General features: G+C 44.9%; 1 protein-coding gene across 1 annotated transcript; it reads right to left on the bottom strand.

Annotated features, from left to right (window-relative positions):
- Nucleotides 1-1,666: 1,666 nt before the first annotated feature.
- On the bottom strand, nt 1,667-7,538 carry LOC138854938 (uncharacterized). Its single transcript, XM_070101083.1, has 2 exons — nt 5,670-7,538; nt 1,667-2,403 (listed from the first exon to the last, which is right to left on the bottom strand). Exon 1 carries the CDS (start codon nt 7,283-7,285, stop codon nt 5,759-5,761), a length of 1,527 nt encoding a protein of 508 aa, XP_069957184.1. The 5' UTR covers nt 7,286-7,538; the 3' UTR covers nt 1,667-2,403; nt 5,670-5,758.
- Nucleotides 7,539-23,777: the final 16,239 nt, after the last annotated feature.

Raw genomic sequence — 23,777 nt, 5'->3', positions numbered from 1 at the left:
TTAAGTCACATAATCAACTGAGTGAGAAACATGAGACAGTGATGTAGTAGATGCTATCAGAGAAGTGATAGTACAGGGACTAATACAGTTATGGAATAACAACATACACTAACGTAATATAAAGGTTTAGTCACTGATGTTAGTCAGACTCTATAAGATTTGCACCCCAAGAAGCTGGACAATTCATTTTCACGGCCTAAATTTGTTTTCCTTTCTAGAATTTTTCCATCCAGTGTGAAGCACACGTCAATTTTGTCATTATTCTCACGTTTCAGTTTTCTTACTCTGTACAGGAGGTTTTGACGTTTTCTTGCAAGACACTGATTTATGTATATATCTTGTGTGTGAAATCTAATCATAACGCTTTATTTTCCACCTTGGTTCCCTAGTAACCACGTTTCTTTTATATCTGACACTGGCACTATAACCTGTATGTGGTCTTGTATGATTTGAAGAGTTGTATCTTTGCAGTTGTATGGTTTATTTCACTAGGAGAGAGTGAACTGCTAATTATTACTGAGTCAGATAACTTATCTAGCTCAGTTTTATCATCTTGTTAAGTAAAATATTCGTTCAGCTGAGTATCCATGTTGATCTTCTGTCATGTGGGGGTTCGATAACGTGGATGGGGTAAGAACACTCACGTAGGCTGGTTAGTACGTATAATTATAACGGAAAGTATGGGAAGAAGCCGTGCCACCCTGCCTCTCTGCTCTCTATCTCAGACTGCCCCACCAGTGAAGTCTAGGGGATAAGCGGCGTTCAAAAACATGCTATGGTCAGCAGCAACGTGAATAACAGTCAGTGATTCACAGAGACGGTTGGTAGTGAGTCATACTACTGGTAACTGGTACTACTGAGAGCTCGGCGATGCTAACGTATGTCGTCCCGACATACAGCTAATACAAACTAGAGATGGCAGGCGTTTGGCTTGGGCTGATTCTATACAATGTCAAAGTACACAACAATTGAACATTATAACATACATAAATAGAATATTGGAACGGAAGCTTACGTAATTGACTATAATGAATCTTACTATAATGAAACTGTAATGAAACTGTAATGCATTACAAGGTATGATATAACACAACTCATTGGAATTACAGAATGGAAGTGATAAAAAAAAATTGATCATTTGAACTGTATTCATGTGATCTACGGATTCTGAGGAAGGAATATATGCAAAGAAAGAAGTGTTTAACAGAAGAGGCAGACTTGGTGCACTCAAATCTAGACTGTTAAATCTCAGAATTCGGAGAGAACGTGAACACACACAAAAAAATTCTTGAATACTGATAAGTTGATACTGTAATTATTCATCTATACAGGTTATTTACATTTAACCCCAACTCTGCTAAGGTGAGATTGACAAATGCAGAATGGGTGTCATCTCTGGGAGGATCAAACTCTGTTGCACTGGCTAACTCGTGCTGTATTTGAGGTAAATCTGAATTGGTAGTTACAAATGATACTTGAGGATTTATCAATACCTGTCGTGTACGTAGGGAATAACAACATTCAGGCTGATCGTCTGTGTTACACTCCAAGTATTGTAACAACTATTTCCTTCTTTTTAGAGCATAACAATTTTGGTCAGAGAGGTTAGGGTAATAATAGTGATCCTCCGGAACGCCTAATTTTAATTAAGTATATTCATAATACAACAAAGCCAGAAATATACGAATTATCGTATATAAGTTAAGAATGCATGTTTCTTCTATAGTATCCAACATATACATAAGGCTTTCATAACAGACGATTAGGAGGAGATCCTAGATATAACATATATATAAATGGAGATTACTTTAATGTATAAAGTCTTGTTTCCCAATTGGAAGCAGTCAGAATAAAACAGAATATGTCCAGGCCGGCTAATAAACCTTGGCCAGTTACCAGAGACGAGCAGGAGTGTTCTCGTTGGCTGCTACTTCTTCACTGCTTGTCCCTCAACCTTGAGCATACAGGTAAAGTGGGTCACGTGACGTGACTCACCAACACTCAGTAGAGTAGTTGAACATAAAGGGGGGGGGAAAGGGGGGGTATAACCATCGAACATCACGGCTAACTATACACCGGCACACCGGGTGGCAGGCAGGTTACTATACCTCCAATTAAACTTATCATGGCCATGTTACATAAATTATAATAATTGTTAATAAGAATTAGTCTTAATAATACAAGGACGTTCATTTCCAATTTAGCTATTAAAGGAAATATCCGCAATGTAATATTAAAGGAAGGTTAACCATAGGGGCATGACACCCCGGCCCACAAGCAAATATCTCGGCGTTTAAGATGCTGATGGTGTAGAAGAAACCAACCAGCTGGTATAGGGATGGAGGTACATCATACCAAGGTTAGTCATCCACTTGCTAGAACTGGTCCAGAAACACTGCTTGACTGCAAAGAATTTCCGTAGTTAGGCCATATATTAGGAGCGAGAGAGAGCATCGGCTAACACATTGCTCGAACCCTTTATGTGAAAAATGGAGATCCGGTAAGGTTGGATCCTTAAAGCCCAGCGTAATATTCTAACATTTTTTGATTTCATAGAATTTATGAAAGTTAGAGGATTATGGTCTGAGTAAATATTTATCACATGAGGAGTATAACCGAGGTATACGTCAAAGTGTTCTAAGGACAACACTAAAGCCAGGGCTTCTTTTTCTATGGTTGAATAAGATCTTTGATATTCTTTCAATTTATAGGAAAAATAACATATTGGATGTAGAATATTACCGTTTTGGAAGGATTGCAATAAGACAGCACCTATTGCTGCATCACTGGCATCAACATGGAGGGTGAAAGGAATTTGGAAATTGGGTGCACGCAATACTGGGGCAGAGGAAAGGAAACGTTTTAAACGTTTAAAAGCTTGTTCACAATTCTCGTCCCAATTAAATTTATATTTAGGACTGGTCAATCTAGTCAGGGGGGAGGCAACTTGAGCAAAGTTTGGGCAAAAACGCCTGTAATAAGTAGCCATCCCCAAAAATCGTTGGAGGGCTTTCCTGTCCTGTGGCGTCGGGAAATTTAAAATAGCTTGGACCTTTAATTGGTCGGGGGCTACTAGTCCCTTCCCTATTTTAAAACCGAGATATTTAATCTGGGCTTTACCAAAGTCACATTTTTGTAAATTTACAGTGAAATTGTATTTCTGCAATGCTTTCAGTAGTTGCTCCAATCTTTCTAAATGAGACTGCCAATCATCACTAAAAACCACCAGGTCGTCTAAGTATGCCTCTACACCTTCTAAGGGTTGGACTAAAATGTTCATAATTCTCTGGAAAGAGGCAGCGGCGTTACACAAGCCGAAAGGCATAACCTTATACGTAAATAGTCCGTTCTTAACTACGAACCCGGAAATCTCTTGGGCCCTAGGAGTTAACGGCACCTGGTAATACCCTCTCAGCAAGTCTAATCTGGTCACAAAGTTGGCACCGGCTACAGCATCTATTAAATCATCAATCCTGGGTAATGGAAACCCATCTGGTTTGGTGACTGAATTTACTTTACGGTAATCCGTGCATAGGCGTACGGTACCATCGGGTTTTGGGACCAATAAACAGGGAGAGGCCCAAGGTGTCCAACTGGGTTCTATCAAATTATATTCCAGTAATGTATTTATTTCTTGTTGAATTAATTCTTGCTTAGCAGGAGAGACCCGGTAAGGGGATTGCTTTATTGGACTATCTTCTAACAATTCAATATCGTGGAAACCCAATGTACAAGGAGTAGGGATATCTTTGAAGATGGAGTTATATTTAGTGATTAACTCTTTGATTGGAGATTTTTGGGAGGTAGGAAGAACTTCCAGGAAATGGTCTAGTTCTTTTAAAACTTCAGAATTATGTAGTCTAAATTCTCTTACTTCCCTTACAGTGTCATTCCTTATTTCAGTGGATGTAGGTTGAATAGAGGTAATAATAGTAGGGAGAAGGCTAGACTCGTACTTCTTTAAGTTATCTATGTGATACCTCTTAATTTTCTTACGACGTCCTGGTTCACGGACCAGATAATTCACCTCATTTTCTTTGTCTACTATTTCATATGGCCCCAAATATCTAGGTTTTAAAGAATGTCCTGGAATTAAGTTTTTAACTAACACTAATTCCTTTGGAGAGAATGAACGAGATTTAGCCTTTTGGTCGTAAGATTTCTTCATTTTGGCTTGAGCTTCTGACAGATTCACGGCAGCTAAGCTTTTTAATTTGGAGAGAGGTTCTTTCCAAAGTAGAGGACTGGGATGAAGAGGTCCTCTCTTCCCTATCCAAGAATCTCGTAATATGGCTAGGGGTCCTCGTACCTGATGTCCAAAAATCAGGTCAAATGGAGAGTATTTAGTACTTTCTTGTTCAGCTTCAAGGAGGGCGAAGAGAAGAAAGGGTAAACCTTCGTCCCATTCACGAGAATATTGCTCACAGTAAGCACGTAAAGTAGATTTAAGGGTTTGGTGGAATCTTTCTAGCACTCCTTGTGACTGGGGATGATATGCTGTAGAGAGGATCTGTCTTACTCCTAATCGAGACATAGCCTCTTTAAAAACTTTAGACGTAAAATTAGAACCTTGGTCAGATTGAATTTCACGTGGTATGCCTACTTGAGCAAAGAAGCGTATTAAAGCTCTTACTATATTTCTGGAATTAATTTTGGACATTGGGATAGCATCAGGATACCGCGTTGCCATATCTATGATAGTGAAGATATACTGGTTACCCCTTTTTGGGCGGGGCAACGGTCCTACACAATCAATAACTAATCTTTCAAAAGGTTCTTCAGGACATTTTATTGGAAGTAAAGGGGCAGACGCGGGATTGTGCGCCGTTTTGCCTATTATTTGACAAACGTGGCATTTCCGTAGTTTGTCAGTAATACAAGTCCTCATCTGAGGCCAAAAAAAATATTTCCTTATCTTTTTCTCTGTCTTACGAGACCCTAAATGACCTCCCAGTGGATTATCATGTGCTAGTTCAAATACCATACTACGTAAGGACGATGGCACCACTAACAAGTTTCCCTTTGAACTCTAGTCATTATTTCTCTTCCAAAGAAAACCGTCTTCATCTAAAAGGTAACCTTCCTCTTTATCCTTATTGGTTAAACTTTTATCGTCCTTTAGAGCTATAAGAAATTCTTCTTTATTACATTTTCTAGCTAGGTCCGCAGGGACTGATAAAACTTTGTCACCTGTGGGTCTCGACTGAATTGCTTCGCTAAACAGGAAGTTCAAACCTAATTCATCGGACATTTCTAAAGGCTGTTGAATATCCACATTTTTAGAGTTCTTAGCCATGGCTCTGGTGACCACATTAAGGGGAAATAAATCTAGCCCTGCCTCAGAGGCTTCTAAGGCATAATTTACATCACAAGGATTATCTAAAACCAGAGGCTCTCTGGGTATCTCCAATTGATCAATTTCGTTCCCGATTAATAGATCCACGCCGGCAATGGGAAAAGGTTTATCTGAAAGTCCCACATTGATCCAGCCTACATATCCAGGCAGTTCTACATAAATCCTTATAATAGGGACCTTTATTATTGTGCCTCCGTAAGCCTCTAATAATACGTCTAGCTGGGGTTCACTACTAGTAGGTAACTTTACCAGGTTTGATCTTAATAAAGAGAGATAGCTGCCAGTATCTCGAAAGGTAGTGATATTTACTAACCTCTCTTTACAGAGTCCGAACTTCCCCTGGGAAAAGTAGGGTTCCATAGCTACTCGGACCTTTTCTTCTGAAGCACTGTCGTGGTAAAGTCATCTATTAGACGGTCTGCTAGACGAGGCCTGAAAAGGTAGAGATTCATCATCCAGAGTTTCATACTTCCGAGAGGAATTTATTACCTGGGTAGGATATCTCCCTCTTGGTTGGGTTTTATCTTCCCGCTGTTTATGCCAACACTGGGACTGTCTATGACCTAACTTTTTACAAAAAAGGCACAGTGGTAATTGATCTTTAGGATACTGTCTGGAGAAAGAGCCGTTTGTCACCTGTTTTTTGTCTGAATACACCTTCAAAGGTTCGCCAGCTGGAGCTTTCCTAGCAGTCAATCTTGAACTAAAACCTTGGGAGGTAGATTTCTTTTCCGGGGTCTTAGACATTTCTGTGGTTATAGCATGGGAAATTTCAAAGTGATCTGCGTGGGCAGCAGTATCTAACAAGTTAGTAGTAGGAAATGTCAAAAGATAAGTATGAACCCTCTCTGGAAAATATTTAAAAAGGTCTTCATGCAACATCAGCTGGGAAAGTGACTCGACTGAGGCGGCTCCCGCGGCCCTACGCCAACGCTCGAAAGCAGAGAGCTTTTCCCTGGCAAAGTCCACCCAAGACTGCTGAGGATATTTCTTCAGAGTTCTAAACATCTTCAAGTAACTGACAGGTAATAAATCATAAGCTTTCAGAAGACAATCTTTTACCTGAGTATAATCAGAATATTGTACAAAAGGTAAGTTTGCAGTTATGGTTTGAGCTTTTCCTATTAAAGATGAATGTATTAAAGCAGCCCAATATTTAGGAGGCCATTGCATCACCTTAGCCTGATTTTCGAATGCTTCAAAAAATGAATCTAAATTATCCTCCGTAAATTTAGGCATCAAAGAGGCTGCTTTACCAAGGTCAAATGAAGGGATTGTATACATATTACTCGATTCTCTTTTCTTCCTCAGTACTTCCCGTTCATAAAGCAAAGATTCACGTTCAAAATTCTCCCTTTTTAACTTTCTCTGGGCTTCTACAAAGGAGGTTTGAAGCGATAAAATACGTTCTAGACGTTCAAAATTCTCCTTAGATTGAATAGTAGTCAAAAGGGCTAAAGAGATTTGAGGTGGAACGTGTTCATCATCCAAAAGGACTTCTTGTTCTGTTTCAAAAACATCTGTAAAGGGTTTACCTGGATCCGTTTCTTTAGCCTGATGGAGTTCTGTTCCCCATATAGTCCTTGGAGATGGAATTGGAGTCGTTGTAGCAGCGTAGCGTTTCCGAGTATCGGGAAGGTCATGTCCGTAGTCTCCAGTAGGGGTTGTTAGCGTCGTAGTTTCGGCCTCGGGTGTCTGTAGAAAAGAATTCAAAAAGGAAGGAATATCTGCTTCTCCATTCTCAGTCTCTGGATCCTGCTCATCTGGAAAAAGGACATTCTGTATCATACATCTGACTGTCTGGGCAGTGAAATGCCTGTCGTATTTTATACTCAAGCTTCGTGCTAATTGCCAACAAGATTGAAGCTTCAAATTCTGTAATCTCTCCTTTGTTATATCTTCAAACCTCTCTGCCATTTCTACATTCATTTTAAAGGAAATTCAGTGTTATGCTCCCGGACACAGGCCCCCACTTGTTACACTCCAAGTATTGTAACAACTATTTCCTTCTTTTTAGAGCATAACAATTTTGGTCAGAGAGGTTAGGGTAATAATAGTGATCCTCCGGAACGCCTAATTTTAATTAAGTATTTTCATAATACAACAAAGCCAGAAATATACGAATTATCGTATATAAGTTAAGAATGCATGTTTCTTCTATAGTATCCAACATATACATAAGGCTTTCATAACAGACGATTAGGAGGAGATCCTAGATATATCATATATATAAATGGAGATTACTTTAATGTATAAAGTCTTGTTTCCCAATTGGAAGCAGTCAGAATAAAACAGAATATGTCCAGGCCGGCTAATAAACCTTGGCCAGTTACCAGAGACGAGCAGGAGTGTTCTCGTTGGCTGCTACTTCTTCACTGCTCGTCCCTCAACCTTGAGCATACAGGTAAAGTGGGTCACGTGACGTGACTCACCAACACTCAGTAGAGTAGTTGAACATAAAGGGGGGGGAAAGGGGGGGTATAACCATCGAACATCACGGCTAACTATACACCGGCACACCGGGCGGCAGGCAGGTTACTATACCTCCAATTAAACTTATCATGGCCATGTTACATAAATTATAATAATTGTTAATAAGAATTAGTCTTAATAATACAAGGACGTTCATTTCCAATTTAGCTATTAAAGGAAATAACCGCAATGTAATATTAAAGGAAGGTTAACCATAGGGGCATGACAGTCTGGCTGAGTATTAGAGGTAGAGAGCCTCTTCAAGGGGGGCTCCTTGGCGTGGTGAAGAGGCTCTTGGTCTGAGGAATTAGACCTATCGGTCTTCTTCCTCAGACCGAACCTAATTACCCCCCAATCTCCACTCCCCTATCCCATCCTCCCCATCCTCCCCTTTTTCCTTTCCTCCTCCCCCTCCCCACCCCTCCCTTTTGCCCTTCCTCTTTTTGTCCTTTGGGATTTCTCCCACAGGCGCACTAGTTCCTAGGTAGAGGAAAGGATACCGGGGTCCATCCCATTCCATTGAGGTTCTTAGCGGTGGCGTAGTTTGCCGTGGAATCTGGATCGCCTGGGGATGTCCCAATCCCTCTCCGGTATCCCGGAGTAGCTTTGGGTGTCTTTCGGGCGACGAGTGTATCTCTGGAAGCCACCTTTCGGATTCCGGGGGTGGTGGCCGAAGGAGGTATGCTTTGTGGCGGATATCCGGCCGCCCTCTCTTTTGTCCACCGAGGTAGCTCGGCAGATGTGAGGTTGCTATCCCGGATTGTTAGTTTACTAGCATGATGGGTAGGGTATGGCACGGGTTCCATGCTGCATCTGCGCTACTTGCGGTGCTGAGGTCCTCTTGGGCGTGGAGGGAGATTTCTGGCCCTTTCGTTCCTCCTAGGACCTATACCTCCCCGGTCCCCCCTTTTTTTTCTTTTTTTTCTTTTTATTTTCTTTTCTTCTTTCTTTTTTTTTCTTAAAAACAAAAAGAAAGAAGTAACCTAACCATGGCAGCCCTAGTCCATGAACCTGGTACCCCCGGGCCCCTTCTTGATACCGCACCCTGTTCTGACCCCGCCTCGTCTTTGGTCCACTCTTCAGACATTCCTCATGCCTCTGTACCTATTGCCGGTGCTGTTTCCTCACCCGCTTCAGGTACTGAGGCCTCGACTGACTCCTTCGATTTATCTGACCTTCGCTCTCCTCTGACTATGCTTCCGGCCTCTCCCTCTATGGTGCAGCAATTTTCAAATTGCCGACCCGTTCCACGTCAGACCAACTCTGGTCCCACGCCTAAACGCCAACGACAATTACCTGCTGATGATACTTCTCCACCTTCTCGTTCTTCTCAGAAACGATCGACACATCCTTCACTACCTTTCCACGCTCAGTTTCAGACTGAACAGTGGACTAAATTCTTCACTTTACGACCAACTTCCTCTACTGCCTATCTTTCTGACCATAGTATTGGCAAGGCACTCCTATGCCATGTTGGTAAAGATATTTCTTTTCATGCTCTTAAGAGTGGTACGCGCATCATTACCGTACAGAATGCTACCCAGGCTCATGAGCTCTCTCGTCTTTCCCATATCGATATTGTTCCTGTCACTCTTGAAAAACATCATTCCCTCAATTCTTGTAGTGGTACCATCATTCTGCCCCTTACCATAGTTCAACAAAATTTCCAGACATGTGGCACTGACATTCTAGAACAGCTGGAACTCCAAGATCTCCCAATCCTCAAGGTAGACACTTACGTTCTTCCTGCCCGTGGGCGGAGACGATACCCTAGCAATGTGGCTCATTTAACTTTTGACAGCCGAAAACTCCCATCCTCAGTTTATATAGCAGGACATCGGTTACAAGTTCGAAAGGTGATCCCTACACCACAACAGTGTAGAAATTGCTGGCGATTTGGCCATCCAGCGAAATATTGCAGATCTATCGCCGAATGCCCAGTCTGTGGTGCCAATGACCATTCTAATACGTCTTGCAATCGATCTCCCTCTTGCCTTAACTGTCATGAGGCTCACCCTTCGTACTCTCGCCGTTGTCAGGTCTATTTAAACGAGCAGGAAATCCGTTACCTCAAAGAGACAGAAGGTCTCCCTTATGCCATGGCAGTTTCTCATCTCCGCCTCCAAGGGAGATTCCCACGTGTTTCTTATTCCCGTGTTTCAAAACGTCCCCCCACTTCTGGTATCCCATCTTCTACACCCACCTCTGTGGTTACCTCTCCCATAATCACTCCTGTATCTAATCCTTTTGCTGTCCTCGGCTCAGACGTCCCTACTTCAACGCCTCAGTCTAATCTCGCTTCTTCGAGTTCTCTCCCACAAGCCTCAGTATCGACGAGACCTCGTACGACACCTCCTCCCAATCGTCCCTCTACTTCTCAAAAGTCAAAAAAGGTCCGGTAACACCTCCTACCCATCTTCCACCTCCTCATTTTACCCTCCCTGTCTCTGTCCCTAGTTCTTCCCCTCTCACTGGCTCAGTTACAAGTGCAGAGGTTCACCCTCCTCCTCGTAATGTACCTTCCTCCCCTGTTCCCTCCCAAGTTTCTTCCTCTTCTGCCACCTCCCAGGTTCCTGCCTCTTCTGTCCCCTGCCACGCTTCTCCAGTTCCCTCCACCCTTTCGCCCCCCCTACCTTGGTACAGTCCAATACAGTTCCAATCTTTACTCATCCTCCCCCTACCATTCCCAATATTGTCTCCCATACGACATCTCTGAATTCTGAAACACTTGAAGCAATCTCTGAATATATTGCAGAGACCAAACCATCAATGGACACTGATCCACCTTCCGCTCTTTCTCTCTCCTCTGCTCCATCTGCGCAACTCCTTTCTTCACAGCGCACAGTTCCTTCGCTGCTTGAACATTTTCCACTGCCTCCGCATGTGGACTTTTCTAACCCTTCTAGTCCGTAGGAACCCTTACCTGCGGATTTCAAGTATCTTTATCATTGCCAATCATGGCCTATTTACAGTGGAATATATGCGGCCTCAGGGGTAATCGGGGTGAGCTTCAGATGTTACTCTCCCAGTTTGCCCCTGTTGGTGTTTGCTTACAGGAACCAAAATTACACTCTGCTGTTATTTCTCACATCTCAGGCTATAATTTATTGTATTCTTCAGATCCTTTTCCTGATGGGACCTTTAATGAAAGTGCCCTTCTTCTCCGCACTGATATTCCGTACCATCAGCTATTTGTTCATACTTCGCTGCATTACACAGCAGCCCGTATCCACTTACATAGGTGGTATACGCTCTGTTCTTTATATCTCTCTCCTTCTCGGGCATTATCTATTCCGGATTTTGCCTTCCTTGTTTCGTCATTACCGCCACCGATTCTGTTACTTGGTGATTTTATTGCCCACCATTTCCTCTGGGGGGGTCTCACTGTGATTCCCGTGGAATTCAGTTAGAGGCTTTTCTTGCCACCCACCCCCTCCATGTTTTAAATACAGGTACTCACACCCATTTTGATCCTCGGACTCATACTCTCTCTTGCATCGATCTCTCAGTCTGCTCTTCCTCCACCGCATTAGACTACACTTGGTCTGTTCTCCCGGACTTACATGACAGTGATCATTTCCCAATCATTCTTACTTCCCCTTCATATTCGCCACCTCTTCGCACCCCACGCTGGCAATTTAATCGGGCAAATTGGAACCTTTACTCACACCTAACTGTTTTTAAAGAGGTTCCTTCTTCGTCCTCCATTGATGAGCTTTTACACCTCTTCTCGTCCTCCGTTTTCACCGCAGCTTCTCATTCTATACCCCAAACTTCGGGCAGGCATTCTCAGAAATGCGTGCCTTGGTGGTCTCCTGCTTGTGCTCGTGCAGTACGTTTGAAACGCGCTGCATGGGGCAGGTACCGGTACAATAGAACCACAGAGCGACTCCTTGATTTTAAACAGAAGCGTGCGATCGCTCGCCGTGTCATCCGTGACGCTAAACGCACTTGCTGGCGAGATTATGTCTCCACCATCACCTCTGCTTCCTCTATGAGTGCAGTCTGGAAAAAAGTACGAAAACTGAGTGGTAAATATTCTCCTGACCCGGCTCCTGTTCTGCGGGTTGCCGGTGTTGATATAGCAAACCCATTAGATGTTGCCAATGAAATTGGCAATCATCTGGTCCGTATTTCTCAGGGACTCCATCTATGCCCCTCATTTCTTTCCTCAAAGTCTGCCAGAGAGTTAGCACCCTTGAACTTTTCTTCTCTCAGAGAAGAACAGTATAATGTGCCTTTTACACTTCAAGAACTGGAGGCAACACTCTCAGCTTGTCGATCATCGACAGCTGGGCCCGACGACATTCATATTCGTATGCTACAACATTTACATCAGTCAGCCCTTGCAGTCCTATTACGCCTTTACAATCTTATTTGGTCACAAGGAGTTCTTCCACAGCTGTGGAAATCCGCCATTGTTCTCCCTTTCCGCAAACCAGGCACTACGGGACATGAAACCTCCCACTATCGTCCCATTGCTCTTACCAGTGCAGTTTGCAAAGTAATGGAACGCCTAGTAAATAGACGTTTAGTGTGGTATTTAGAGACACACAACAGTCTCTCCACTCGTCAATATGGCTTTCGTAAGGGACGTTCTACCATAGACCCCTTACTACGCTTGAATACGTATGTTCGTAATGCCTTTGCGAATTACCACTCAGTTATTGCCATATTTTTTGACCTTGAGAAGGCATATGACACAACTTGGAGGTATAATATTTTAGCCCAAGCCCACTCCTTAGGCCTTCGAGGCAATCTACCATCCTTCCTTAAGAACTTTTTAACTGACAGGCATTTCCGTGTTCGGGTTAATAATGTGCTCTCCCCGGACTTTATCCAAGCTGAAGGTGTCCCCCAGGGATGTGTTCTGAGCACAACACTTTTTCTCCTTGCTATTAATGATTTGGCCTCTAGTCTTCCATCAAATATTTGGTCATCACTCTATGTTGATGACTTCGCTATTGCCTGTGCAGGCGCTGACTGTCACCTCCTTACAGTTTCTCTCCAACATGCAGTCGACCGCGTTTCCAATTGGGCCACCACATGTGGGTTTAAATTTTCCAGCACTAAAACCCACCAAATCACTTTCACTAGACGCTCTGTCATCTCCGATCATCCTTTGTACCTCTATGGCTCCCGTATCCCTGAACGTGATACAGTCAAGTTTCTGGGCCTCCTCTTTGATCGTAGGTTATCCTGGAAACCTCACATTACCTCTCTGAAGGCAACTTGTCACAGCCGGCTGAACCTTCTTAAAACCCTTGCTCATCTTTCGTGGGGAGCTGATCGTCGAACCCTCCTTCACCTACATTCCACCCTTATTTTATCGAAACTTGATTATGGTGACCAGATCTATTCATCGGCATCTCCTGCTACTCTCTCTAGCCTTAACCCCATTCATCACCAAGGATTACGTTTATGCCTTGGTGCTTTTCGCTCTTCCCCTGTTGAAAGCCTCTATGCAGAAGCAAACGTTCCATCCTTATCCGATCGCCGTGATGCCCATTGCCTGCGCTACTATGTACGCTATCATGATCTCCGCAATCCTTCCATTTATAGAATGGTCACTGATATTAGTAGACATTCTTTATTTGTTCGCCGCCCCTGTTTACTCCGTCCCTTCTCTCTTCGCCTTCATTCGCTCTTGTCTTCTCTTCAACTACCACCTTTCTATGTACATGTAGCATCTCACTTTTCCCTACCCCCCTGGGAAGTTCCAGCTGTTCGAGTCTGTTCTTTCTCCCTCCCTTGCTCGAAAGCCCAACTGTCTACGGTCGCTTCCCGCTCTCTTTTTCTTGACCACTTTCACTCTCATTCTCATGCCATTGCTGTGTACACAGATGGCTCTAAGTCTTCTGACGGCGTAGGATTCGCAGCAGTGTTTCCGGACAGCATCGTACAAGGGCATTTACTATCTTCGGCTAGTATTTTTACTGCTGAATTATATGCCATCCTTACAGTACTTATCCGTATTGCATCTATGCCTGTGTCATCATTTGTGGTTGTCTCAGACTCCCTTAGTGCTTTACAGGCTATACAAAAATTTGATACACCTCACCCCTTAATCCTCCGTATCCAACTTTGGCTACGCCGCATCTTTACCAAGCATAAAGATATTGTTTTTTGTTGGGTCCCTGGTCATGTTGACGTACAGGGCAATGAACAGGCAGACACTGCTGCGCGGTCAGCATTACATGACCTACCAGTTTCTTATAGAGGTATTCCATTTACAGACTATTTTGCTGTAATATCTTCCCACCTTCACACCCGTTGGCAACAACGTTGGTCTACTATGCTCGGCAACAAACTTCAGTCTATTAAACCGAGTGTAGGTTACTGGCCGTCTTCTTATCACCAGTGTCGAGGTTGGGAGACTACTCTCTCCCGTCTTTGCATTGGCCATACTCGTCTTACTCATGGATATCTCATGGAGAGGCGTCTTGCTCCTCTCTGTGAGAATTGCCAAGCTCCATTATCAGTCAGCCACATTATGTTGGACTGCCCACTTTATCAACGAGCACGCAGAATTTACCTCTGTCGTCGTCTTCGCTCTGCTGCTCTCTCTTTACCTTCCCTTCTCACTGATGGACCCACCTTTCATCCGGACTCTCTCATTGACTTTTTGACAACGACTGACTTACTTCACAAATTCTGATACTTTCAGCCCTTTCTATTTCAATCTCTTGCTACCCTCTACTATCCCCTGCCCCGCTCTTTTCTGTAACCTGCTGATCATCCCCCATCCCTTCTGCCATCCAATTCCCTTGCTTCCTTCCCTACCCTGCAGCGCTGTATAGCCCTTGTGGCTTAGCGCTTCTTTTTTGATTATAATAATAATAAAAGAGGTAGAGAGTACAGGATCAGGAGGATTGTCAGAGTCTGTCACATTAGTCTGGGAAGGAACATCATTATCATCACATACTAACTTCATATGATCTAAATGCGATTCTTTATACTGACCAGTACTAATTTCTCTAACCTTATACTTGTGCAAGAATGGTATATAATACCGACAAGATGAAATTAAGACACATGTGCAACATCTAGGTATCTTTATTGTAGACGTTTCGCTATCCAGTGGCTTTATCACTACAAATTCCAGGACATAACTTGAAGACAGTAGGACTATATACAGAAGATGAGGTAATCAGTCCCTCAACCTTGGAGTAGGTGCGAAGAGCACCATAGTCGTGGAGATTTTGAAGCAGAAGCAAGGAGCCTGGCATAAACGCCAGGTGTAGCAGACGAGGGCATAGTCACTGGTAGGCTGGATTCCCCAGTGGAAGTAGGTCCTTCCCAAAGAGATGGGTTAGTTGTAGTAGCAGTTGTCGTAGTCGTGAAGGTTATGTGCATGTCCTCAGAATCAAGATTCCATGATGTTGCAGTGTCTGACAAGTTGTGCAAGAATGGTATATAAAACCGACAAGATGAAATTAAGACACATGTGCAACACTGGGTATCTTCATTGTAGACGTTTCGCCATCCAGTGGCTTTATCACTACAAATTCCAGGACATAACTTGAAGACAGTAGGACTATACAAGACAGAAGATGAGGTAATCTTCTGTCTTGTATATAAACGTCAGGCTCCTTGCTTCTGCTTCAGAATCTCCACGACTATGGTGCTCTTCGCACCTACTCCAAGGTTGAGGGACTGAATACCTCATCTTCTGTAGTCCTACTGGCAGGATGATGAGGAACAAAGGTGGATTTAGAGATCTTGTACAAGGTACACAAATTTTCAAGAATCTCATTACAGAATTCACCTCCATTATCCGCTACTAGGGACTTAGGGGTGGTATGCCTGCAGATAATGCGTTCTTTAAAAGCTTTAGCTGCTGTCTCTGCATTCTTATCTGCAATAGGAACTAACTCACAATATTTGGTGAAATGTTCTACCATAACACACAGATGTTTGTTGCCTTGGAGGGAACATTGGAAATTAATTAACAGATCTAGTGCAACTCTTTCCCACGGTTCGCTAGTAGTTGGATACACTAGGATTGGATTAGGACCATTAGCATTACCTTTATGTTTACCTGGAGTTTACCTGGAGAGAGTTCCGGGGGTCAACGCCCCCGTGGCCCGGTCTGTGACCAGGCCTCCTGGTGGATCAGAGCCTGATCAACCAGGCTGTTACTGCTGGCTGCACGCAATCCAACATACGAGCCACAGCCCGGCTGGTCAGGTACCGACTTTAGATGCTTGTCCAGTGCCAGCTTGAAGACTGCCAGGGGTCTGTTGGTAATCCCCCTTATGTGTGCTGGGAGGCAGTTGAACAGTCTCGGACCCCTGACACTTATTGTATTGTCTCTTAACGTGCTAGTGACTCCCCTGTTTTTCATTGGGGGCATGTTGCATCGTCTGCCAAGTCTTTTGCTTTCGTGGTGAGTGATTTTTGTGAGCAAGTTCGGTACTAGTCCCTCTAGGATTTTCCAGGTGTATGTAATCATGTATCTCTCCTGCCTGCGTTCCAGGGAATACAGGTTCAGGAACTTTAAGCGCTCCGTTATGCGCGCCGTGAAGGTTCTCTGTACATTTTCTAGGTCAGCAATTTCACCTGCCTTGAAAGGTGCTGTTAGTGTGCAGCAATATTCCAGCCTAGATAGAACAAGTGACCTGAAGAGCGTCATCATGGGCTTGGCATCCCTAGTTTTGAAGGTTCTCATTATCCATCCTGTCATTTTTCTAGCAGCTGCAATTGATATAATGTTATGGTCCTTGAAGATGAGATCCTTCGACATGATCACTCCCAGGTCTTTGACGTTTGTTTTTCGTTCTATTTTGTGGCCGGAATTTGTTTTGTACTCTGATGAAGTTTTGATTTCCCCGTGTTTACCATATCGGAGTAATTGAAATTTCTCATCGTTGAACTTCATATTGTTTTCTGCAGCCCATTGAAAGATTTGGTTGATGTCCGCCTGGAGCCTTACAATGCCTGCAGTGGAAGACACTGTCATGCAGATTCGGGTGTCATCTGCAAAGGAAGACACGGTGCTGTGGCTGACATCCTTATCTATGTCAGATATGAGGATGAAGAACAAGATGGGAGCGAGTACTGTGCCTTGTGGAACAGAGCTTTTCACCGCAGCCGCCTCGGACTTTACTCTGTTGACTACTACTCTTTGTGTTCTGTTAGTGAGGAAATTATAGATCCATCTACCAACTTTTTCTGTTATTCTTTTAGCACGCATTTTGTGCACTATTACGCCATGGTCACACTTACCGAAGGCTTTTGCAAAGTCTGTATATATTACATCTGCATTCTTTTTGTCTTCTAGTGTATCAAGGACCTTGTCGTAGTGATCCAATAGTTGAGACAGACAGGAGCGACCTGTTCTAAATCGATGTTGCCCTGGGTTGTGTAATTGATGGGTTTCTAGATGGGTGGCGATCTTGCTTCTTATGACCCTTTCAAAGATTTTTATTATATGGGTTGTTAGTGCTATCGGTCTGAAGTTCTTTGCTATTGCTTTACTGCCCCCTTTGTAGAGTGGGGCTATGTCTGTTGTTTTTAGTAATTGTAGGACGACCCCCGTGTCCATGCTCCCTCTCCATAGGATGGTAAAAGCTCGTGATAGGGGCTTCTTGCAGTTCTTGATGAACACGGAGTTCCATGAGTCTGGCCCTGAGGCAGAGTGCATGGGCATGTCATTTATCGCCTGTTTGAAGTCATTTGGCGTCAGGATAACATCGGATAGGCTTGTGTTAACCAAATTCTGTGGCTCTCTCATAAAAACATCATTTTGATCTTCGACTCTCAGTCTGGTTAGCGGTTTGCTAAAAACTGAGTCATATTGGGACTTGAGTAGCTCACTCATTTCCTTGCTGTCATCTGTGTAGGGCCCATCTTGTTTAAGTAAGGACCCAATATTGGACGTTGTTCTCGACTTTGATTTAGCATAGGAAAAGAAATACTTTGGGTTTCTTTCGATTTCATTTATGACTCCCTACGCATTTCACATATGTTGGCCTCTTTTAGCCGCTCTGTTATTCTTTTTCGTCACCTGTAAAGGGAGCGCCTGTCTCTTTCTATTTTACATCTACTCCTCCTTTTTCTTAAAGGAATAAGCCTTGTGCATACTTCGAGTGCCACCGAGTTAATCTGTTCTAGGCATAAGTTCGGGTCTGTGTTGCTTAGTCTATCTTCCCAGCTTATATCGGTTAGGACTTGGTTTACTTGGTCCCACTTTATGTTCTTATTATTGAAGTTGAATTTGGTGAAGGCTCCCTCATGACTTATATTATCATGTCGGTCTGGAGCTCCGCGCATACATATCTGAACCTCACGCTTAGACAGGATGGGACATACACAGATGATAGCCAAGAAATGAGTTAGTTACTAAAGTCCCAATATGACTCAGTGTTCAGTGATCCACTGCCCAAACTAAGGGTCGACAATCCAAATGAATTCTTTATGAATGAAACTCAAATTTTTTTCATCCCAAAACTGTCGGATATTATTATAACTCAACAAGATTTTGAAGACGCAATTAATGACATGCCCATGCACTCTGCCCCAGGCCCAGACTCGTGGAACTCCGTGTTCATCAAGAATTGAAAGAAGCTCCTATCGTGTGCCTAAAGCATTTTATGGAGAGGGAGCATGGACACAGGGGTCATCGGGGTCATCCCAAACACACTAAAAGCAACAGACATAGGCCCACTCCACAAAGGTGGCAGTAAAGCAATGGCAAAGAACTACAGACCGATAGCACTAACAGCCCATATCATAAAAATCTTTGAGAAGGTTTTAAGAAGCAAGATAGCCAACCACCTAGATACTCATCAATTGCACAGCCCAGGGCAACACGGGTTCAAGCAGGTCGCTCCTGCCTGCCCCAGCTACTGGACCACTATGACAAGGTCCTGGATGCTGTAGAGGATAAACAAAATACAGACGTATACACTGACTTTGCAAAAGCTTTTGACAAGTGTGACCATGGTGTAATAGCACACAAAATGCGGGATAAAGGAATAACGGGAAAAGTTCGTAAATGGATCTACAACTTCTTGACAAACAGAACACAAAGAGCAATAGTAAACGGAGTAAAATCCCAGGCAGCCATGGTAAAAAGCTGTGTTCTTCAAGGCACAGTTCTCGCTCCCATTCTACTCCTCATCCTCATTTCTGACAGACAGAGATGTAAGCTATAACTCCGTGCCTTCCGTTGCGGATGACACCGGGATCACCATGGCAGTGACCTCCATCAAAGACACTGTGAGACTCCAAGCGGACATCAACCAAATCTTCGAATGAGTCACTCAAAACAATATGAAGTTCAACGAGGAGAAATTTCAACTACTCAGATATGGAAAACTTGAAGAAATTAAAAATGTGTCAGGGTATACAACAAATTCTAACCATATATAGATCGGAAAAGTAATGTGAAGGACCTGGGAGTGATAATGTCAGAGGATCTCGCCTTCAAAGACCACAACAATGTATCTACCTCATCTGCTAGGAAAATGATAGGATGGGTAATGGGAACCTTCAAAACTAGGGACACCAAGCCCATGATGATTCTCTTCAAATCGCTTGAGCTCTCTAGGCTGGAATACTGCTGTACACTAAGGACCCTCTTCAAGGCTGGCGACATTGCAGACCTGGAGAGTGTACAAAGAACTTTCACGGCACACATAAGTGCGATAAGGCACCTAAACTACTGGGAACGGTTGAAGGTCATTGATCTGTATTCCCTCGAACGCAGGCGAGAGAGATACATGATAATATACACTTGGAAGGTCCTGTAGGGATTAGTACCAAACTTGCACACGAAAATCACTCCATATGAAAGCAAAAGACTCGACAGGAGATGCAACATTCCCCCGATGTAAAGCAGGGGCGCCACGAGTACAATGAGAGACAGCACAATAAGTGTCCTGGGCCCAAGACTGTTGAATTGCCTCCCAGCATACATAAGGGGGATTACCAATAGACGCCTGGCTGTCTTCAAGAAGGTGCTGGACAGGCACCTAAAGATAGTACATGACCAACCGGGCTGTGGTTCGTACGTCAGCTTCCGTGCGGCCAGCAGTAACAGCTTTGTTGATCAGACCCTGATCAACCATGAGGCCTGGTCTCAGACCAGGCCGCGGGAGCGTTGACCCCCGAAACCCTCTCCAGGTAAACTCCAGGTAATACAGTAACATTGTTAACATTAACAACTCACCAATGTTGTAGACGTAGTAGCAGGTTGTCAGAAGTGGTGGTTGTGGCACCATGATGGTAGTGGCGGTACAGTAGCAGGTTGTCAGAAGTGGTGGTTGTGGCACCATGATGGTAGTGGCGGTACAGTAGCAGGTTGTCAGAAGTGGTGGTTGTGGCACCATGATGGTAGTGGCGGTACAGTAGCAGGTTGTCAGAAGTGGTGGTTGTGGCACCATGATGGTAGTGGCGGTACAGTAGCAGGTTGTCAGAAGTGGTGGTTGTGGCACCATGATGGTAGTGGCGGTACAGTAGAAGGTTGTCAGAAGTGGTGGTTGTGGCACCATGATGGTAGTGGCGGTACAGTAGAAGGTTGTCAGAAGTGGTGGTTGTGGCACCATGATGGTAGTGGCGGTACAGTAGAAGGTTGTCAGAAGTGGTGGTTGTGGCACCATGATGGTAGTGGCAGTACAGTTGCAGGTTGTCAGAAGTGGTGGTTGTGGCACCATGATGGTAGTGGCGGTACAGTAGAAGGTTGTCAGAAGTGGTGGTTGTGGCACCATGATGGTAGTGGCGGTACAGTAGCAGGTTGTCAGAAGAGGTGGTTGTGGCACCATGATGGTAGTGGCGGTACAGTAGAAGGTTGTCAGAAGTGGTGGTTGTGGCACCATGATGGTAGTGGCGGTACAGTAGAAGGTTGTCAGAAGTGGTGGTTGTGGCACCATGATGGTAGTGGCGGTACAGTAGAAGGTTGTCAGAAGTGGTGGTTGTGGCACTATGATGGTAGTGGCGGTACAGAAGCAGGTTGTCAGAAGTGGTGGTTGTGGCACCATGATGGTAGTGGCGGTACAGTAGCAGGTTGTCAGAAGTGGTGGTTGTGGCACCATGATGGTAGTGGCAGTACAGTTGCAGGTTGTCAGAAGTGGTGGTTGTGGCACCATGATGGTAGTGGCGGTACAGTAGAAGGTTGTCAGAAGTGGTGGTTGTGGCACCATGATGGTAGTGGCGGTACAGTAGCAGGTTGTCAGATGTGGTGGTTGTGGCACCATGATGGTAGTGGCGGTACAGTAGCAGGTTGTCAGAAGTGGTGGTTGTGGCACCATGATGGTAGTGGCGGTACAGTAGAAGGTTGTCAGAAGTGGTGGTTGTGGCACCATGATGGTAGTGGCGGTACAGTAGATGGTTGTCAGAAGTGGTGGTTGTTGCACCATGATGGTAGTGGCGGTACAGTTGCAGGTTGTCAGAAGTGGTGGTTGTGGCACCATGATGGTAGTGGCGGTACAGCAGCAGGTTGTCAGAAGTGGTGGTTGTGGCACCATGATGGTACTGGTGGTACAGTAGAAGGTTGTCAGAAGTGGTGGTTGTGGCACCATGATGGTAGTGGCGGTACAGTAAAAGGTTGTCAGAAGTGGTGGTTGTGGCACCATGATGGTAGTGGCGGTACAGTAGAAGGTTGTCAGAAGTGGTGGTTGTGGCATCATGATGGTAGTGGCGGTACAGTAGAAGGTTGTTAGAAGTGGTGGTTGTGGCACCATGATGGTAGTGGCGGTACAGTTGCAGGTTGTCAGAAGTGGTGGTTGTGGCACCATGATAGTAGTGGCGGTACAGTAGCAGGTTGTCAGAAGTGGTGGTTGTGGCACCATGATGGTAGTGGCGGTACAGTAGCAGGTTGTCAGAAGTGGTGGTTGTGGCACCATGATGGTAGTGGTGGTACAGTAGCAGGTTGTCAGAAGTGGTGGTTGTGGCACCATGATGGTAGTGGCGGTACATTAGAAGGTTGTCAGAAGTGGTGGTTGTGGCACCATGATAGTAGTGGCGGTACAGTAGCAGGTTGTCAGAAGTGGTGGTTGTGGCACCATGATGGTAATGGCGGTACAGTAGAAGGTTGTCAGAAGTGGTGGTTGTGGCACCATGATGGTAGTGGCGGTACAGTAGCAGGTTGTCAGAAGTGGTGGTTGTGGCACCATGATGGTAGTGGCGGTACAGTAGATGGTTGTCAGAAGTGGTGGTTGTGGCACCATGATGGTAGTGGCGGTACAGTTGCAGGTTGTCAGATGTGGTGGTTGTGGCACCATGATGGTAGTGGCAGTACAGTAGAAGGTTGTCAGAAGTGGTGGTTGTGGCACCATGATGGTAGTGGCGGTACAGTAGCAGGTTGTCAGAAGTGGTGGTTGTGGCACCATGATGGTAGTGGTGGTACAGTAGCAGGTTGTCAGAAGTGGTGGTTGTGGCACCATGATGGTAGTGGCGGTACAGTAGAAGGTTGTCAGAAGTGGTGGCTGTGGCACCATGATTGTAGTGGCGGTACAGTAGCAGGTTGTCAGAAGTGGTGGTTGTGGCACCATGATGGTAGTGGCGGTACAGTAGAAGGTTGTCAGAAGTGGTGGTTGTGGCACCATGATGGTAGTGGCGGTACAGTAGCAGGTTGTCAGAAGTGGTGGTTGTGGCACCATGATGGTAGTGGCGGTACAGTAGATGGTTGTCAGAAGTGGTGGTTGTGGCACCATGATGGTAGTGGCGTTACAGTTGCAGGTTGTCAGATGTGGTGGTTGTGGCACGATGATGGTAGTGGCGGTACAGTAGCAGGTTGTCAGAAGTGGTGGTTGTGGCACCATGATGGTAGTGGCGGTACAGTAGAAGGTTGTCAGAAGTGGTGGTTGTGGCACCATGATGGTAGTGGCGGTACAGTAGATGGTTGTCAGAAGTGGTGGTTGTTGCACCATGATGGTAGTGGCGGTACAGTTGCAGGTTGTCAGAAGTGGTGGTTGTGGCACCATGATGGTAGTGGCGGTACAGCAGCAGGTTGTCAGAAGTGGTGGTTGTGGCACCATGATGGTACTGGTGGTACAGTAGAAGGTTGTCAGAAGTGGTGGTTGTGGCACCATGATGGTAGTGGCGGTACAGTAGAAGGTTGTCAGAAGTGGTGGTTGTGGCACCATGATGGTACTGGTGGTACAGTAGAAGGTTGTCAGAAGTGGTGGTTGTGGCACCATGATGGTAGTGGCGGTACAGTAGAAGGTTGTTAGAAGTGGTGGTTGTGGCACCATGATGGTAGTGGTGGTACAGTAGCAGGTTGTCAGAAGTGGTGGTTGTGGCACCATGATGGTAGTGGTGGTACAGTAGCAGGTTGTCAGAAGTGGTGGTTGTGGCACCATGATGGTAGTGGCGGTACATTAGAAGGTTGTCAGAAGTGGTGGTTGTGGCACCATGATAGTAGTGGCGGTACAGTAGCAGGTTGTCAGAAGTGGTGGTTGTGGCACCATGATGGTAATGGCGGTACAGTAGAAGGTTGTCAGAAGTGGTGGTTGTGGCACCATGATGGTAGTGGCGGTACAGTAGCAGGTTGTCAGAAGTGGTGGTTGTGGCACCATGATGGTAGTGGCGGTACAGTAGATGGTTGTCAGAAGTGGTGGTTGTGGCACCATGATGGTAGTGGCGGTACAGTTGCAGGTTGTCAGATGTGGTGGTTGTGGCACCATGATGGTAGTGGCAGTACAGTAGAAGGTTGTCAGAAGTGGTGGTTGTGGCACCATGATGGTAGTGGCGGTACAGTAGCAGGTTGTCAGAAGTGGTGGTTGTGGCACCATGATGGTAGTGGTGGTACAGTAGCAGGTTGTCAGAAGTGGTGGTTGTGGCACCATGATGGTAGTGGCGGTACAGTAGAAGGTTGTCAGAAGTGGTGGTTGTGGCACCATGATTGTAGTGGCGGTACAGTAGCAGGTTGTCAGAAGTGGTGGTTGTGGCACCATGATGATAGTGGCGGTACAGTAGAAGGTTGTCAGAAGTGGTGGTTGTGGCA

The sequence above is a fragment of the Cherax quadricarinatus genome, chromosome 75 (assembly GCF_038502225.1).
Source record: "Cherax quadricarinatus isolate ZL_2023a chromosome 75, ASM3850222v1, whole genome shotgun sequence".
NCBI lineage: Eukaryota > Metazoa > Arthropoda > Malacostraca > Decapoda > Parastacidae > Cherax > Cherax quadricarinatus.
The sequence above is the reverse complement of the archived record's forward strand: the minus strand, read 5'-3'. Positions and strand labels throughout refer to the sequence as shown.